The following is an 18,690-nucleotide window of genomic DNA, read 5'->3' on the forward strand; positions in this document are numbered from 1 at the left end:
GCTTCACTGGAACAATGCAGCAAGCCAAGGACAGACATGTGGGCAAGAGAGCAGGGTGGAGTGTTAAAATGGCAAGCGACAGGGAGGTTTGGGTCATTCTTGCGGACAGACCGCAGGTGTTCTGCAAAGCGGTCGCCCAGTTTACGTTTGGTCTCTCCAATGTAGAGGAGACCACATTGGGAGCAACGAATGCAGTAGACTAAGTTGGGGGAAATGCAAGTGAAATGCTGCTTCACTTGAAAGGAGTGTTTGGGTCCTTGGACGGTGAGGAGAGAGGAAGTGAAGGGGCAGGTGTTGCATCTTTTGCGTGGGCAAGGGGTTGTGCCATAGGAGGGGGTTGAGGAGTAGGGGGTGATGGAGGAGTGGACCAGGGTGTCCCGGAGGGAGCGATCCCTACGGAATGCCGATAAGGGGGGTGAAGGGAAGATGTGTTTGGTAGTGGCATCATGCTGGAGTTGGCGGAAATGGCGGAGGATGATCCTTTGAATGCGGAGGCTGGTGGGGTGATAAGTGAGGACAAGGGGGACCCTATCATGTTTCTGGGAGGGAGGAGAAGGAGTGAGGGCGGATGCGCGGGAGATGGGCCGGACACGGTTGAGGGCCCTGTCAACGACCGTGGGTGGAAAACCTCGGTTAAGGAAGAAGGAGGACATGTCAGAGGAACTGTTTTTGAATGTAGCATCATCGGAACAGATGCGACGGAGGCGAAGGAACTGAGAGAATGGGATGGAGTCCTTACAGGAAGTGGGGTGTGAGGAGCTGTAGTCGAGATAGCTGTGGGTGTCGGTGGGTTTGTAATGGATATTAGTGGACAGTCTATCACCAGAGATTGAGACAGAGAGGTCAAGGAAGGGAAGGGAAGTGTCAGAGATGGACCACGTGAAAATGATGGAGGGGTGGAGATTGGAAGCAAAATTAATAAATTTTTCCAAGTCCTGACGAGAGCATGAAGCAGCACCAAAGTAACCATCGATGTACCGGAGAAAGAGTTGTGAACATTCGTCTCAATTTCTCTGCTCCTCTCACCCATTCTAACCTGTCTCTCTCTGAACTTACTGCACTCCATTCTCTCAGGTCCAACCCTGACATTGTCATCAAACCCGCTGACAAGGGTGGTGCTGTTGTTGTCTGGCGCACTGACCTCTACCACGCGGAGGCTGAGCGTCAACTCGCAGACACTTCCTCCTACCTCTCCCTGGACCATGACCCCACCACTGAACATCAAGCCACTGTTTCCAGGACTGTCACTGACCTCATCTCCTCTGGGGATCTCCCTCCCACAGCTTCCAACCTGATAGTTGCCCAACCTCGGACGGCCCGCTTCTATCTCCTACCCAAAATCCACAAACAGAACTGCCCCGGTAGACCGATCGTCTCAGCTTGCTCCTGCCCCACAGAACTCATTTCTCGTTATCTTGACTCCCTTCTCTCTCCCCTTGTCCAGTCCCTTCCCACCTACATCCGTGATTCCTCTGACACCTTACGTCACATCAACAATTTCCAGTTCCCTGGCCCCTACCGCTTCCTCTTCACCATGGACGTCCAATCCCTCTACACCTCCATCCCCCACCAGGATGGTCTGAGGGCCCTTAGCTTCTTCCTCGAACAGAGGCCCGAACAATCCCCATCCACCACTACTCTCCTCCGTCTGGCTGAACTTGTTCTCACGCTGAACAATTTCTCCTTCAACTCCTCTCACTTCCTCCAAATAAAAGGTGTGGCTATGGGTACCCGCATGGGCCCCAGCTATGCCTGTCTCTTTATGGGGTATGTGGAACATTCCTTGTTGCAGTCCTACTCCGGCCCCCTTCCACAACTCTTTCTCCGGTACATCGATGATTACTTTGGTGCTGCTTCATGCTCTCGTCAGGACTTGGAAAAATTTATTAATTTTGCTTCCAATCTCCACCCCTCCATCATTTTCACGTGGTCCATCTCTGACACTTCCCTTCCCTTCCTTGACCTCTCTGTCTCAATCTCTGGTGATAGACTGTCCACCAATATCCATTACAAACCCACCGACACCCACAGCTATCTCGACTACAGCTCCTCACACCCCACTTCCTGTAAGGACTCCATCCCATTCTCTCAGTTCCTTCGCCTCCGTCGCATCTGTTCCGATGATGCTACATTCAAAAACAGTTCCTCTGACATGTCCTCCTTCTTCCTTAACCGAGGTTTTCCACCCACGGTCGTTGACAGGGCCCTCAACCGTGTCCGGCCCATCTCCCGCGCATCCGCCCTCACTCCTTCTCCTCCCTCCCAGAAACATGATAGGGTCCCCCTTGTCCTCACTTATCACCCCACCAGCCTCCGCATTCAAAGGATCATCCTCCGCCATTTCCGCCAACTCCAGCATGATGCCACTACCAAACACATCTTCCCTTCACCCCCCTTATCGGCATTCCGTAGGGATCGCTCCCTCCGGGACACCCTGGTCCACTCCTCCATCACCCCCTACTCCTCAACCCCCTCCTATGGCACAACCCCTTGCCCACGCAAAAGATGCAACACCTGCCCCTTCACTTCCTCTCTCCTCACCGTCCAAGGACCCAAACACTCCTTTCAAGTGAAGCAGCATTTCACTTGCATTTCCCCCAACTTAGTCTACTGCATTCGTTGCTCCCAATGTGGTCTCCTCTACATTGGAGAGACCAAACGTAAACTGGGCGACCGCTTTGCAGAACACCTGCGGTCTGTCCGCAAGAATGACCCAAACCTCCCTGTCGCTTGCCATTTTAACACTCCACCCTGCTCTCTTGCCCACATGTCTGTCCTTGGCTTGCTGCATTGTTCCAGTGAAGCCCAACGCAAACTGGAGGAACAACACCTCATCTTCCGACTAGGGACTTTACAGCCTTCCGGACTGAATATTGAATTCAACAACTTTAGGTCGTGAGTCCCCTCCCCCATCCCCACCCCCTTTCTGTTTCCCCCTTCTTTTTTTTCCCAATAAATTATAAAGATTTTCCTTTTCCCACCTATTTCCATTATATAAAATAAAAAAAAAATAAAAAAAAAACCCACTAGAGCTATACCTTGAGTGCCCTACCATCCATTCTTAATTAGCACATTCGTTTAGATAATATCACCAACTTTAACTTTAACACCTATGTGTTCTATTGTACTATTGTTGTTGACATCTTTTGATGATCTGCTTCTATCACTGCTTGTTTGTCGCTACAACCACACCAACCCCCTCCACCTCTCTGTCTCTCTATCTCTCCGCCCCCCACACACACACCTTAAACCAGCTTATATTTCAGCTCTTTCCTGGACTCGAACTCAAGTTCTGTCGAAGGGTCATGAGGACTCGAAACGTCAACTCTTTTCTTCTCCGCCGATGCTGCCAGACCTGCTGAGTTTTTCCAGGTAATTCTGTTTTTGTTTTCTCCCACACAGTTCCTGGCTGCCACCCCAACCCACAGCTTCAATCTTCCCCCTTGGGAAGCTGCTGGATAGGCAACTAGCCTGACACTAAGCTCTTCACTCAAGCAATATGGCCAGGGACAGTAACGCCCCAAGCATGCCGAGGGCCAATTTCCGTCAATCCTTGGGCCTCTAGTTCTGGTGCGTGCTGATCACAATGCCCAACCTGGACCCGAAAACAACCGCAAACTAATTTAAAGGTCATAGGACTGAGAGAGTAGCTAATTGAATTGTGTCAAATGTCATTTGATACAGAACTAAAAATGAAATCATTAGACTATGACCTAATCATAATCATTAGATTTGTAAACTGTAGTTAAATGGATCTACTTAAGATTCATAAAACTAAACAAATCTAATTCTGGTGTTCCAGCTGAATTTCCCATTAACTGTTATGTTGCAATGTCTGCTTTAGGAACCATTTAATCAAACTAATAGTTAGCTCTTGAGAGAATATGGATCAAAAGTAAAAGAGAATCAGTGAATGTCATACGAACATACATACAAGCAGATAAATTAGGAGCAGGAGTAGGCCATTTGGCCCCTTGAGTCTTTTCTGCCATTTGATAAGATCGAGGCTGTTCTGATTATGGCCTTTACTTTCCTGTCCAACCCCAATACCCTTTGACTCCCTTGTCAGTCAAGAATTATCTAACTCAGCTTTAAAAGCACTCAATGACCTTGCCTCCACTGTTCTCAGGGGAAGAGAATTGCACAGACTAGACTAATGACCCCCAAAGGGAAAAAATTCTCATTGCCATCTTAAATGGATGATGCCTTATTATTAGACTGTGTCCCCTAGTTCTAGTCTCTCCCATAAGTGCAAACATCCTATCAGCATTCACGCTGTCAAATCCCCTCAGGATATGTGTTTTAATAAGGTCACCTGTTATTCTTCTTAACTCCAATGAATATAGGCCCAGCTAGTTCAATCTTTTCTAACAAGACATCCCCTTCATTCCAGGAATAGTCGAGTGAACCTTCTCTGAACTGCTTCCAATGCAATTATGTTGTTTCTTAAATAAAGAGACCAAAACTGTACACATTACTCCAGATTTGGTCTTACGAACATCCTGTACAACTGTAGTAAAATTTCCCTACTTATATATTCCCTTCCCCTTGCAATAAACAACATTCCATTTGCCTTCCTAATCACTTGCTTTACCTGCATTATAACTTTCTGTGATTCATGTACCAGGACACCCAAATCCCTCTGTACATCAGAGTTCCACAATCTCTCTCCATTTAAATAATATGCTGCTTTTCTATTCTTCCTGCCAAGTGCACAATTTCACTTTTTCCCATGTCACACACAAAGGTTGTGATATTTACGGGGGTGGAGCCCTACAGTGTTTGCTGGATGGTCTTCCGAGGGCATGGGAAAGCTATGTAGCCCCATTAAATCCCTGAGCCACCACTAAATAATCTCTAATTAGCAGGAATGGAAAGTACTGTGGAAGCAGGCTAAGTTCTTTCTTTCTTGTAACTCTTTTGAGTACAAACACATTTCCATCTGTTCCTATTCAGATGAAGTTACATTGTTTCATAGTTTGCCATTGTGAGATTTGAACTCTTGATAATCTTTTAAATGAAAACCAAATCAACAAAATTGGGATAAATCAGGCACAGCCCCTAATTCAGGTCAGCTGTAAAACCAAGAACAAAGTTTAAAGGAAACTTACAAACTTTAAATCAAAATGTGATTAAAGGGGTCAACAAAACACCCCAGTCCCCGCGGTGCCCACCGAGCACGGAAGGCCTCGAGAGTGCCAGCAGACACCGCGTGCTCCTTCTCCAGGGACATCCGGCAGCGAACGTAGCCACGGAAGAGGGACAAACAATCGGGCGGGACTCCCCCGTCGATTGCCTGCTGCCTGGACCTGTTAATGGCCAACTTGGCCAGGCCCAGGAGCAGGTTCACGAGGAGGTCCTCCTCCTTCCCGACCCCCTTCCGCACCGGGTGCCCATAGATCAGGAGCGTGGGGCTGAAGTGCAAACAAAACATCAATAAAAGGTTTTTCAAATAACTAAAAAGGGAGTGCAGCCTACAACACCCTATGTATACATGGTCCACGGACTCCACAAGACCGCAAAAAGGGCATGTGTCCTGAGAGTCCGTGAACCTATGCATCCTCTTATTATAAGGGACTGCTGCATGCAACACCCTCCAACCCAGGTCCCCGATAGAAAGGGGGAGGACACCTCCGTAGAGGGCCTCCCATCGGGGGCCTCCGCCGCCGGACGGCAACAAGGCACGCCAGGGCGTGTCCGGTCGACGGACAAGGGCGAGAAAATGGAAGGTGTGCAGCAGCAGTCCGTACAAAAAGCCCCTCTTTGCCGTGCCAAAAGGCACAGAGGGCATGTCCCCGAGGCGGCTCATATTGCGGGGCACCAGCACCCGAGGGAGGGTTCGGGGCTTGGGGCCAATGTGGAATTCCGTCCGAACAGGGGAACGCTCAGACGGAAGACCACCGTGCACCTGGGCCACCTCAAGACCCAAAATAACGTTGGGTCCGAGCACGACCGTTCTCAGGTCTTGGATGGCATCGGCTGCGACCTGGACACTCACAGACGCGCGTCGCGCCAACTCCTGCGGGAGCATCCAGCCCAGTCCTCCGCCACCCAGCACGTCCCCGATTCTGGTCACCCCTGCGGCCACAGCCCTCCTCTTCGCCAACCACTGAAAAGGACGGAGGGGCGGATTCCTGAGCAGCGGCTCTCTGACGATAGCCGCTACTCCTGACGGGGGAGAGCTGTGTCGCGAGGCGACCACTTTCCAGACTTTGATCAGGTCCTGGTAAAAGATGGGCAACGCCTGCAAGGAGCCACCGAGGCCCAGCTGTTCTATAAACAGGAGCTGCACGTCATAATTCAGGCCGTGCACCTGACGGAAGAAATACGTCATCAGGGCACACCATCTTGGAGGAGGCTCGACGTAGAGGTATCGCTGCAGGGTCTGAAGGCAGAAAGTCGCCACCTGTGTGCGTAGGCACACTAGCGCCTGACCACCCTCCCTAAGCGGGAGACTCAGAACCTCGGCAGCGACCCAGTGCAATCTTTTGTCCCAGAAGAAGTCGACTAACAATCTCTGGATTCTTGTGACAAAGTCCGGGGGAGGGGTCAAAGTGACCAGCCGATACCACAACATGGCGGCGATCAGCTGGTTTATGACCAGAACTCGACCTCGGTAAGATAGCACTCGGAGCAGTCCTGTCCAGCGCCAAAATCTGAGACAGGTGTTGTTCACAATCCATGCCGAAGTGCCACAAGAGCTGAAATAACAGGAAATGCAACTGGAGTTGTAACTCTTTCGAGTACAAACATGTTTCCATCTGTTCCTATTCAGATGAAGTTACATTGTTTCACAGTTTGCCATTGTGAGATTTGAACTCTTGATACTCTTTTGAGTAAACCTGTTTCCATCTGTTTCAGATGAAGTTACATTGTTTCATAGTTTGCCATTGTGAGATTTGAACTCTTGATACTCTTTCGAGTACAAACCTGTTTCCATCTGTTTCAGATGAAGTCACATTGTTCCATAGTTTGCCATTGTGAGATTTGAACTCTTGATAATCTTTTAAATGAAAACCAAATCAACAAAATTGGGATAAATCAGGCACAGCCCCTAATTCAGGTCAGCTGTAAAACCAAGAACAAAGTTTAAAGGAAACTTACAAACTTTAAATCAAAATGTGATTAAAGGGGTCAACAAAACACCCCAGTCCCCGCGGTGCCCACCGAGCACGGAAGGCCTCGAGAGTGCCAGCAGACACCGAATGGGATTTGGAGTGGGAATCTGCAACTGGATCCAACTCTTTCAAGTACAAACACATTTCCATCTGTTTCAGATAAAGTTACATTATTTCATAGCTTGCCATTGTGAGATTTGAACTCTTGATCTTGGGGTTACAAACCCAGTACCATAACCACTTGGCTATTTAGGCCAAGCTTAATTACATTGTTTCATAGTTTGCCAGTGTGAGATTTGAACTCTTGATCTTAGGATTACAAACCCAGTACCATAACCACTTGGCTATTTAGGCCAAGCTTCACCACTAAATAATGGTGGGCTCAGGGAAAATTGGTGTCAATTGATTCATTAAGGAGCCTAATTGACGCGTTGCTACCGGTGGCTGGGAATCCCATGTCAGTCCCTTCTGCCCTCCGACTTAATTCGGGGAGGTTTTGCCACTGATGAGGGGCCTCTGCAATGATTAAGTAGACCCGGCCACCATGGTTCCTGCTACAAAAACAGAAAATACCGGAAAAACTCAGCAGGTCTAACAGCACCTGTGGAGAGAGAAAAGAAACAGAGTTAACGTTTCGAGTCCATATGACTCTTCTTCAGAGCTAAAGAATTTCTCTTTAGCTCTGAAGAAGTCATACAGACTTGAAACATTAATTCTGTTTCTTTTCTCTCTCCACAGATGCTGTTAGACCTGCTGAGTTTTTCAAGCATTTTCTGTTTTTGTTTCAGATTTCCAGCATCCGTAGTATTTTGTTTTTATCTTATGGTTCCTGCTACACTGGGATGCACTAAGTCCAGCCCTATGTGTATGCAAAGGACCAAAGTTTTAAAGAACAGTAATCTAAAATTTCGCACAATTTGGACAATAGCCTATTAATATGTGAAAATAAAATGAGACAGAAGAAACAAAACATGACTTATAAATGGTTATACCTAAAGATACAGGGCTGGTTTTAATGGTGGATTTAAACTCTGTCAGTTTTGCTAGTGGCCCCCAGGGAAGTCCTCAATCAAGGGGCCCAGCATCGTGAAGTGGGGGCGGGGGGCGGTGGTGGTGGGCAGTGTAGCCACTGAAAATCACTGCCCTGTCCTTGCCTTCGACCCCCTTGGCCTCCTTCCCATACCCCATACCCTGTGATCCCCATCTTGCCTTCACTCATCTTTGGCCTGGGTTCCTCGGCAATCCTGGGCCTCTGGTGGGTGTGTTGCCGCCAGCTGCTCCCACTGGCGCTAGTGGGATGTGGAGCTTCAGGCCTCTGGCTGCTCGCTGGCAACCTTAATGTCAGGGAAGGCCCAACGGTGGCCACTTAAGCGCCTGAAGGGTCTCCCCCACAGAACTGAAAAGGGTTCTCTGCCAATTTTCTGACCGGTGGACAAGATCGCCTTCAGCTCAACAGAATCCCAGCCACACCTGACAGCACTTACCAGAATCACTAATGGTCCAATCAGCATCATTACCTCCAATTCCTTCTAAGCGGTGCTTAGAAAACACCTTTCAAACTCATCGAAACAGCTTCAGTGGTCTTTGGATGCTGCACTGCTCGTCATTCCTGTTCCTATGCCTTTTTCAGGGTATCAGTGAGATACTTTCTAACATTCTGCCAAATTCTTTTATTGCAAGAGATTACATTCAATCACTTTGCAATCTTGATCCTTGGCCTGCCCACAGGATCTTACAAGGTAGGAATGTTTCAATGTGTGGGAGCTTGGGGATGTGTTGTTAATCAAATCACCTGCCAGCCCACACACATACACAGTTATCATCTTCAATAATTGATGATTTTAAAACCAATTTTCTAATGCAGTAACTTTTAGACAATTACCTTCAAACAAATAAAATTATTGTATCCAGCACAGATTTCACAGTATTTGTAAAAGCTTCACATTGTAAATTTTGATAAAATGTGTATTTACCCTTCATTGTTTCCCAGGCTATGAATGAATCAACCAATGACATTCCACTTTTATAATAAGATGTTGTGATTTCCAACCAATCTGCTTCCATGGTACAGATAGTTTGGCCCTTCCTTGTTACTCTGAGAGATATATTGCCTTCATGGTAGGACCGCCCACTGAAGTCTTCATCAGAAACATTGAAAACAGCAAACAGTTTCAAATCTAGAATGACAATTAATATACTGTCAGATTATTAGAAAAAGCACAAAAAATGAATATAGCAAGGCAACAGATCAAATATACTCTCCCTAGAGAACTACAATTTAAAAGGTAATTTAGCAATATAGTAGGTAACTTTGACTTAACTCACACTGAGAGACTGATGACATTGGATAACACCTGATTTTACAACCCAACTGCCTGGCTGTACTTTACATTGGAAAGAGCAACTGATCCAATTCATCAGTGGGGGAAAAGATTATAAAATGGGAAGTTGATCCAGTTTTGCCAGTTTTCCATTGAATGAGTTAAGGACAATTTTTTCAGAATTGGAGATGGATCTGCAGATAACAATGGGCAGAATCGTCCCAGATTTGCACTAAGTGTGGTTGTGGGCGGTTAAAAAGACGTTTTACCCACCGGCTGCAATGGCAGCTTCTCACGCCGTATCGTCACAAACCTGCCATATTAATTATGCATTCCCGGGAAACGTACAGTTTCCATGGTGGGCAGGCTCTTATTCACCGCCACACCATCACCTCGCAGCTTCAACATGCTGGGCGCCATATTTAAAATGCAGCCACGTGCACACCTCTCAGTGCTTCCAGCCCACAGCTGCTGCATGGAAGACATAACCCCAAAAGACAAGAAGACTGCAGCCCCCAGGTTCAATGACGTGTCCCTCGAGCACCTTTTGGATGCAGTGAAGGCCCACCATGATGTCCTCTACCCCCACTCTGGCTGCAGCATAGGCAGCAACGTCACTAGTCTGTCTTGGGAGGCGGTGGCAGTGGTGATCAGCGCCAGTGCCCTGCGAAAGAGGACAGTCACCCAGTGCCAAAAAGGATGAACGATCTCTGTTCCAGCAGGGTAAGTCACTCTTCTCATCACTCTCAACTCACACACTCACAAATCCATCACACATCCACAGGGCTCTTACTCACTGCCAGTTCATGGGACATCACCATTCACACTCTCATACATACCTTCATTGTCCTCATCCCATCCATGGGACCACTCCACCACCCACACATGCCAGGCCACTGCCATGCACTAATTATCTTCCCTTGCTTTCGTAAGCACATCTGGGAAACGGCCAAGGGAGTCCATGACCCAGAACAAGCCTTGAGGGAAGCTTAGAAGAGGAATTACTGAAACTCTCCCTGAAGACGCATCACAACGCTCACCCACACCATTCACCAGGGCAGAGGCACATACCTCAGTGGACCTAGCTTTTGAGTATCCTCAGGATCATAATCTGGTGAGCACATCACCTTTTTGATCCACAGCAGGTGTCAGCAGGGACTTCCCAGGTGTCCAGCACTCGGAAGGCTGCTGGAGACCAGAAATCTGTTAAGTCCAAGTCAAATGACAAGCCTCTGGGTTCGGTCATGTCACAGTTGCTGGAGCTGCAAAGGCAAGCTCGGGAACATCAGGAAGGGATGTCCACTGCACTCCTCAAATTGCAAGGCATGTTGGAGGAGCCTGTCCACATTCAGGCTGCGGTGATAGTGCCGGCATGCCAACGCACTGAGGTCAACACTGGTAGGATGGCGGCTGTCATAGAGATATTGGTCCAGGACATCGCTCCTGTACTGCTACATCGGCTGAACTCTATCTGTTGGCCTCCAACAGTGTGTATGCGAGAGGGAAGCAGGGGAGCCCAATCTCACTCCAGTTACCCCTCCTCCTCAAGGAGTCAGCCAGTAGCCCTTGGGCACCCATAGGGAGGAGGATCTGCAGGTGTACCCGCCGGGGCCATCCATCCAGAAGACTCTGGAAATGTTGGCCCATCCGAATCTCCTCTTCCTGTGACCTTAGCAGCTCCAGCTCCAGAGTCCGAGGAGGGTGCCACTGCCACACAGCAGGACCATGAAAACAGGCTGGGGCCCTCCATAGCTCAGCCCTCTACAGAACACCCACCAGGCAGCCTCCACTCTGCTGTGGATGTACGGGGAGCACCAAAACATAGTGGCAGGGTTTGGAAAGTTAAGAAGATGTAACTCTTTCGAGTTAAAACCAATAAAACCAAATTAACAAAATTGGGATAAATCAGGCACAGCCCCTAATTCAGGTCAGCTGTAAAACCAAGAACAAAGTTTAAAGGAAACTTACAAACTTTAAACCAAAATGTGATTAAAGGGGTCAGTAAAACTAAGAAGATGTAGTTGCACAGCCTGGGCACGGGTGTTAATCACTAGTTCATAATGTTCACTGTTGTAAGTAAACTCCCAAGAATGTCTCCCTGCCTATGGTTCCTTGTTCTGATGAGAATTGTTCGTGTCACTCAGATGTAAAATCTTTCTGCACAAGATAAAGGCAGGCTTTTCATTCCAGGGCTTTTTCCCTGTGCTTTGTGCAGCCTACAGACCAAAGTGAGGATCTGGCCTCACACTCCATGGACACATTACTGATGCCTGCATCTCGATGGTGCTTATCATTGCTGCCAGACTGTCATGGGCAGGTGTCACAGTGTTCCGTCATTCTCTCTGTGTGCTTTCAGCACCTTTAAGGTTGGGCTGGCCCCCACCTCTGCAGCATCTCTGACCAGTGATGTTGTGCTGCTGAAGGGGTCAGGTGCTGAAGGCAGACAAAGGATCAGATGCATTTAAAGTTCCATGGCTGTGTCTCTATGATATGACCCTGATCATAGAGCGCAAGCAAGCTGCCCTCAGCCAGGCAGGGTTCAGACATTCTCAGAGGCTATGTGAAGATCTATGAGTGTCCTCACTGAATATGCTCGAGCGACTATTAGGGCCTCTACTGCATCTCCATGACAGGAGCAGTATCAGAGAGGATATGTGCGCTGCTATAAGGCAGACTGGAGTCATAAGTTCATAGATGCAATGTGAGGATCTATAGTATCTCCTCACTGCATGTCATCGTCATCCTCCACGAATCTAGCAGCTATGAGGATTGCTTCGTCTCACCAGTGCGAGGGCCTCATCATTGTCATCGCTGCCCTCAAGCACTTCCTCACCGTCGACATCCTCCTCATCGGAGGAGACCTCCAGCTCCTGCATCTCCTCCTCAGTCAGCTCCTCTCCTTGTTGCTGCACCAGGTTGTAAAGGGCGCAGCAGGCGATGACAATGCACAATATCCTCTGTGGACTATATTGCAGGGCTCCACCAGACCAGACCAGGCACCGGAACCTGATTTTCAGCATTCCGATGGTCTGCTCTACCAAGTTGCGGGTTGCAGCATGAGCCTTGTTATACCTTTACTCTGCTGCAGCCTGAGGCTACTGCATGGATATCATCAACCAGGTCCTCTGCAGGTAGCCCTTGTCCCCTAGGAGCCAAACCTGCAGCCTCAATAGCTTCTGGAAAAGGTCAAGGATCTGTGACCGACTGAGAATGTAGGAGTCATGGACACACCCTGGAAACTATGCGCAGACCTGCAGGATGCGTTTGTGGTGGTCACACACCAGCTGCACATTCAGCGAATGGAAGCCCTTGCGGTTGACATAGTTGACTGCTTGTTGAGATGGAGGCCTGAGCACCACATGAGGACTGTCGATGGCATCCTGCACCTGAATCCAATCACTCTAGCATCCTGGCTCTCTTGGTCCCAGGCGAAATGGAAAAAGATTTGTGCCCTCGTAAAGATGGCATCTGTGACCTTATGGATGCGTTTGTGGGTGGAGGCTTGTGAGATCAGACAAAGGTCACCTGTGGAGCCCTGAAAGGAGCCACTGGCGTCACAGCCACTTTCATGGCCACTGGCAGTGGATGTCCTCCATGTCCCCGTGGCACCAAATCCTGCAGTAGCTGGCAATACGGCTGACCAGTTCCCTAAGCATGTGCAGTCTTCAGCAACACTGATTGTTGGTCATCTGCAGGAATGAAAGGCGACATCTATAGACCCTGGGTCTAGTTAGGCGCCGACCAACGACAGCTCGCTGTGGCTGTTCAGCAGCGTGTGTGGGAAGCCCAGCTGCCCCTTCTTTCTGAGGGTGCTGCTCCTTCGTCTGCACAGCCAGGCATCTCCATCGCTCTCTTCTCTGTCATCTCTGCTCTCTGTTCGCCACAAGGCATATAGCTAGATCACCAGGATCCATGCTCCTGATGTACTCCTCCTGCAGGATGAAAGCAAGAGATGTGTGGGTTAGCATGGATGTACAAAGAACCTCTCTTGGTTAAGTCTGAAGGCCCCTTAATGCATCCTGGAGAGTGCTGGCCACCACTTGGATGGCCAGAATTTAGTGCTCTGCATGGCTTCCTAAAATCTCGACCACCTCCACCACACTCCACCTGACTGATTGGTGGCAGCCATGCCCTTTGGACTGCATGCTGTGCTCTCAGCTCAGACACAAGCATTCTCCTAACCTACACTGCATAGCTGCACTGTTAGCTTGAACCATGGGGGAGACTGGTCCAAAGCAGGATGATGACATTGCAAGGGGCTGTGAGAACCTCCACCAGTGACTGCTCCACAGCCAGCTTTAGCAAGGAGATTGTACAACGTGCCCAGTTGTCCAACTGGTCTGCAGTCCACTAAAACACTCATTAGTTTGCAGTTTGTGCCCAAGTGGTGAAAAGCTCTGGAGCATTTGGTAGCAGTTTCATGCCTCTGCGTTGCTTGAGTGGACAGATAAGCTTGAGGCCCAATTCCACGCGGGTCAATGTCATTGCACCAGAACTGTCTCAACTGCAGAAAAATGGTCACTTTATACAAGGTTTCCCTAATGCACAGCTGCTTCCCTCCCCACAGCCGCATGTGCTTGTGCACTACCTTCAACCACAGGGCAGTCCTTGGCCCCACTTCCAAGTTGCCTCAACTATAGGCCAGCCCTTGCCCCCACTTCCAAGTCACCTCAACTGCAGGGCAGCTCTTGCCACCACCCCCAAGTCACCTCAATCGCAGGGCAGCCCTTGCCACCACCCCCAAGTCACCTCAACTGCAGAGCAGCCCTTGACCCTATGCCTCCAATGCACCTCAACCTTGAGGTCCAACAGGTGACTCAGTTGAGTGCTGCACGTCTTTACTGAGTACTCATCTTCGAGTTCCTCTCAATGTGCAATCTGCCAAGTGCACACCTTATATATGCTGTTGTGAAACACGTCAGCGTGATTATGGGTGGACAATCCAGTGGGGGTGGGGGTGCAGGGGGATGATTCTGGCAGGCTGGCCTTATAATGATATGCTGATGTATTACAATGAGGTTCCCAATGTCTGATGTTGGGAAACGTGGCCACCATCAACGAGCTGAGCGGGCGATCACAAACTGATTTCATTACGTTGTCGAACCAATTTTTGGCCTTCTCGCTATATTGTCTGCTCACACCGCTGAGCATTCCCGACGCCAGCGGGCTCAGATTATTCCAGCCAATAATGTATTCTTTCCCTGAGATTATTACTTTTATTTCTTTTTGTCACTTTTGTGAGGCTAAAAATCTCATTTGCCTTAATGTGAATTTTCTAAAGTGGGAAAAGACAGCCAGATGACTTGCTTCTGAACGAAACTTAACCAAAAGACAAAATATAACAGCAAACTAGGAATCCCTCCCTATTCTCTTCCATTAGCCTTGGATCAACAATGCTTCACAGCACCATAGATCGGTAATTCAGCAGCATGGACCAATGAAAATGGGATCCACCAGTTCTAAGATATTGATGCTCCAAAGCATGTTGCTACCTATTTTGACCAGTTCAGTCAATAGAAAACATGAGTCAGTTGGTTGTTTCTAAGTGATAGCTGAGATGCATCTGACCCTGTAGAAAATGCAGCTTCACTGGAAGCCTGATTGACAAAGTAAGCAAATTCATCACAGACGTTAAACAGTGTAGCCAAACGTCACAAAGCTTTAGTACTCGAGTATGTGACCTGTGAAACAAATGCCTTTAATGGTACATTGTATTGTTCAAGCAATACTTCTGTGGAAATAATATTTTCCATTGATTAGAAAACTGGAATGGATTCTGCTATAGAACAAGATGGACACAAATGATATTTGTAAGTAAAGCTGCATTTTTTCATAATTTTTCACTACTCCTCCCTTGCTGAGGTTATGAACTGGATTTTCAAATCAGGGTCCCAGTGCTGCGCCACGTCAGCGTCAGTGATGTGATGCTATTTTCAAATGTAAAATACGTAACCAACCTGGGAGCAAGTTTGATGCCCAATCAGCAGCGCCGGTGGCTGGATATGGATTTGGAGGGCCCTTTGAAAAGACGAGCAGAAGCCATGACTGGGCTTATTTTTCACTGAGGGTATGTCTCAGGTGGGTGCTGAACAGGCCAGTGCTGGCATGGGGCAGGTCTGCATGGGCAGCTCCAAAACTTTCTGATGCTTCTTGGGGCATTGATGAGGCAGCCTCTGAGAAGTGAGAAATTCTCCTCTCGGCATCTAGCAGAGGAAAGCTGCCTTAACTAAGAGACCAAAAGGGCCTGGATGGAGGTCACCACAGAGGTCAGCAGTAGACCCAACACATGGAGGATGTAGGTCCAGTGTCACAAGAAGCTCAATCACCTGTTAAGCTCTCGGAAGGTGAGTGGCAAGCAACACCTGGTCGACAGATCTCTAACTCTGCAGCAGCATACACAGTGTCAATAGTTCTCCCTAATGCTGCCAGAGCAAGTGACCAGTTGGATCAGAGGAGCACAACAGCTTATATCAGTGTCAAGCTGGAATAGGTGAGGGAGGCCAGGCTACTCATACATCATTCTCTCTCATCCTACAGAAAAAGCAAGCACACAACAGACATATTTTGGCTCGAACAGTGGTGGTGTTCTGAGTTGTCACGACCTGACACTAATGGAGGAGGTGGTGCTTGACAATGTGCAGGTGCCACTGCAACAGACCATTGATGATGGTGAGACTGAAGCTGTGAAGAGCAGGGTTAGTTGATTGCATTACCTTCAGGTGAAGGGCATGGAGAAGACTCCTGCCCAATGGAAGCTGTGGTTTTTTGATCACTGTCAGCTAGTGGGTTGGCTGTGCTGATACACCTGCTGAGTTGCCCATGATCTCATCACCACCTGGCCTGCAGTGGAGGTAGAGCAGAGTGGTCTTACACTGACATCACCAGTCTCCTCAATGGGGGTCGACACACTGCGGAGCTTGTACCATCACATCATACCTCCATACCATCCCCTCGCACAGACACAATCACCTCAGAAGGAGAAGTACAGGGTGAACTACACATCACGAGTGAACAGGAGGAGGAGAGTGAGACAGTGTCAGCTTTGGGCAGCCCTCGGAGGATGGAGGAGAAGCACAGCCAAGCTCTGTTCAGCGAAGATGCTGGGCCTCAGGTGTCACAGACAAGGAGGGTGTTTGTGTAGCATCAGAGGCATACAAATTCCTGAACGTTGGATATGGCTCTGTCATGGTTCAGGGATGGAGCAACTGCATTGAGCGAATGGTCACCCTCTTGGAGAGCCATACGCAGCATCATTCTGAGTGGGTGCAGGAGCAGCATGCTGACATGGACAGTGTTGCTGTTGGGGCAGAAATGCATGGAGTGGATGCCATCTGCATCCCAGCCAGCGGCTTAATCCAGTTTGGAAAAGCATCATGAAAGGGCTGAGGGTGTCAGAGAGGCTGAGGAGGGCCCCCCTCGGGGGCACCAGCTTCATACATCACCTCCTTGATCCTTCTGACTCTGGAATCATCCTGTTGCAAGGTTCTGGCAGACGCCTATGGGTGCTCCATGATGAGGACTGAAGCCATGGGCATCTCGGTGGAATGCAGAGCCAACAGAGCTGGATGCCTCCACCTTATGTTCAGCCATAGGGGAGCACCCCGTAAGAGTGTGAGAGTGTTAGGTGTCATGCCATCAGTTGCACTTGATGGGTCACCTGGATGAAGTGGCCGTTTGCTTTGCCATTAATTTATCTAGCTATAATAATTTTAGATGATCTCAATCAGACTTGTGTGCTTTTAAAGGTTGTGAAAGTGAAATGAAGGTTTTTGGAGGGTGGTTCTAGGTTTGGTGCATTTGTATGCTCTGTGATATGGGGCAATGGTAGTGGCGGAGACCCTATTCTCAATGTCTTTGAGTGGCTATGAGATTATTCAGATGTGTGTGCTCACTGGAGAACTTCTCACTTTGATGCAAAAATTACAGTGATTTGTCATGGGCCTGAGAAGCATGCAAGTGAAATGGTGCTGAAGTAGCTGCTCTGAATTAGCGTGGCCTTGCGTTCATGCCAGCCTGCTGATTGCCTCCCCCTCCTCCTCCGAGGAAGAGTGGCATTCCAGATTCTCCTCTTCATTCTCTTTGTATAGTTAGGTTGTGCAGTGCACAGAAAACAACCATAATACAACATACTCTGGCTGGCTTATAATGGAGGGCACCACTTACCTGGTCAAGGCAACATCATCAAGGTGTCAATGGTCTGCTCAATGCAGGAACAGGTTAGTAGATGGTTTTGGTGGTAGCACCTCTCTGGACCTATGTCTAGTGTTATGGCACATAAGGAGGGATGAAAATTGACCCCCCCCCCCCCAATTCACCACTCCAGGACTGGCCATAACAGGTTTGTTTGTGAATTTAGGAGGATGAAGGAATTTTCTCAAAGTCTGTGTTTATCCATTTATGTGCTGATTGTAAAGTAACACGTCTGAAAGGCTTTCTTGAGGCTTTTAAACAAAAAGGGTTAGTTTTTATTGAGTTAAAAACCCACCCAGGTAAAGATAGCAAAATATTTTAAAAAGGTAAACATACGCTTCTTGAATTTTCGTAACACACATTCACACATACACAAGCATGCAAAGTTTTACAAGTTATACTGGAGGTAATTACTTTCTTAGCCAAATTAAAAGATCAATACTGAAAAGGTAAAAGAGAATTCACGTTTATGAGTTCTTTGCTGGACACTGGCTGCAATTTTTCCAGGTTCCAAGGGTTGAGTCAAAGCCCATGTTAAACTGCAATTGCCAGAGACAATTTTCTTTTTAATCCATAATTCATTTTTCCAGAACTCAATGAGTTTTGCTCCTGATGTTCCTTTTGTTGGAAATTCACTATCTCTGTGCTGGATTTTTAAACTGTAAGAGATAGGGCTTTAATTTGAGCAGTAAGAGAGAAGAGAATTATTTTACTTCTCTATTGGCAGTTTCTCTGGACTACCCTTGCTTCAGAGATTAATAGCTGGATAAAGAGATTTCAAACATGCTTACTAGTCACATGACCTTCCTTCCCCACAATGATTTCAGAAAGGATTTGTTTATATGATGTCTGAACCTGGCTCTTGTTTGATGTCTTGTAATGTCTGAGTCATTAGCTTCTGAAAAAGTCATTATCCATTTTGATGACCCTTTTCCAGGTAGCTATTGTCCTGGTAGACTTTTGGTCTCCACTGGAGAGGTAGTCTTATAAAGATGCAAATGCTATGTCCCATTCTTTTCAATAGTTCCTTTTGAAGTGGACTTTGACACCTTCAGATGTGA

At 48.0% G+C, this 18,690-nt stretch overlaps 1 protein-coding gene across 2 annotated transcripts in view; it reads right to left on the bottom strand.

Moving 5' to 3' along the window:
* Positions 1-18,690, bottom strand: part of rftn2 (raftlin family member 2) — a 136,938-nt gene that overhangs the window by 51,789 nt on the left and 66,459 nt on the right. For both annotated transcript variants that reach the window (XM_041201471.1, XM_041201472.1), the window contains exon 6: positions 9,092-9,295. In XM_041201471.1, coding sequence (XP_041057405.1) covers positions 9,092-9,295 — 204 coding nt within the window. The remainder of the gene's footprint in view (positions 1-9,091; positions 9,296-18,690) is intronic.

This window comes from Carcharodon carcharias, chromosome 12, assembly GCF_017639515.1.
Source record: "Carcharodon carcharias isolate sCarCar2 chromosome 12, sCarCar2.pri, whole genome shotgun sequence".
NCBI lineage: Eukaryota > Metazoa > Chordata > Chondrichthyes > Lamniformes > Lamnidae > Carcharodon > Carcharodon carcharias.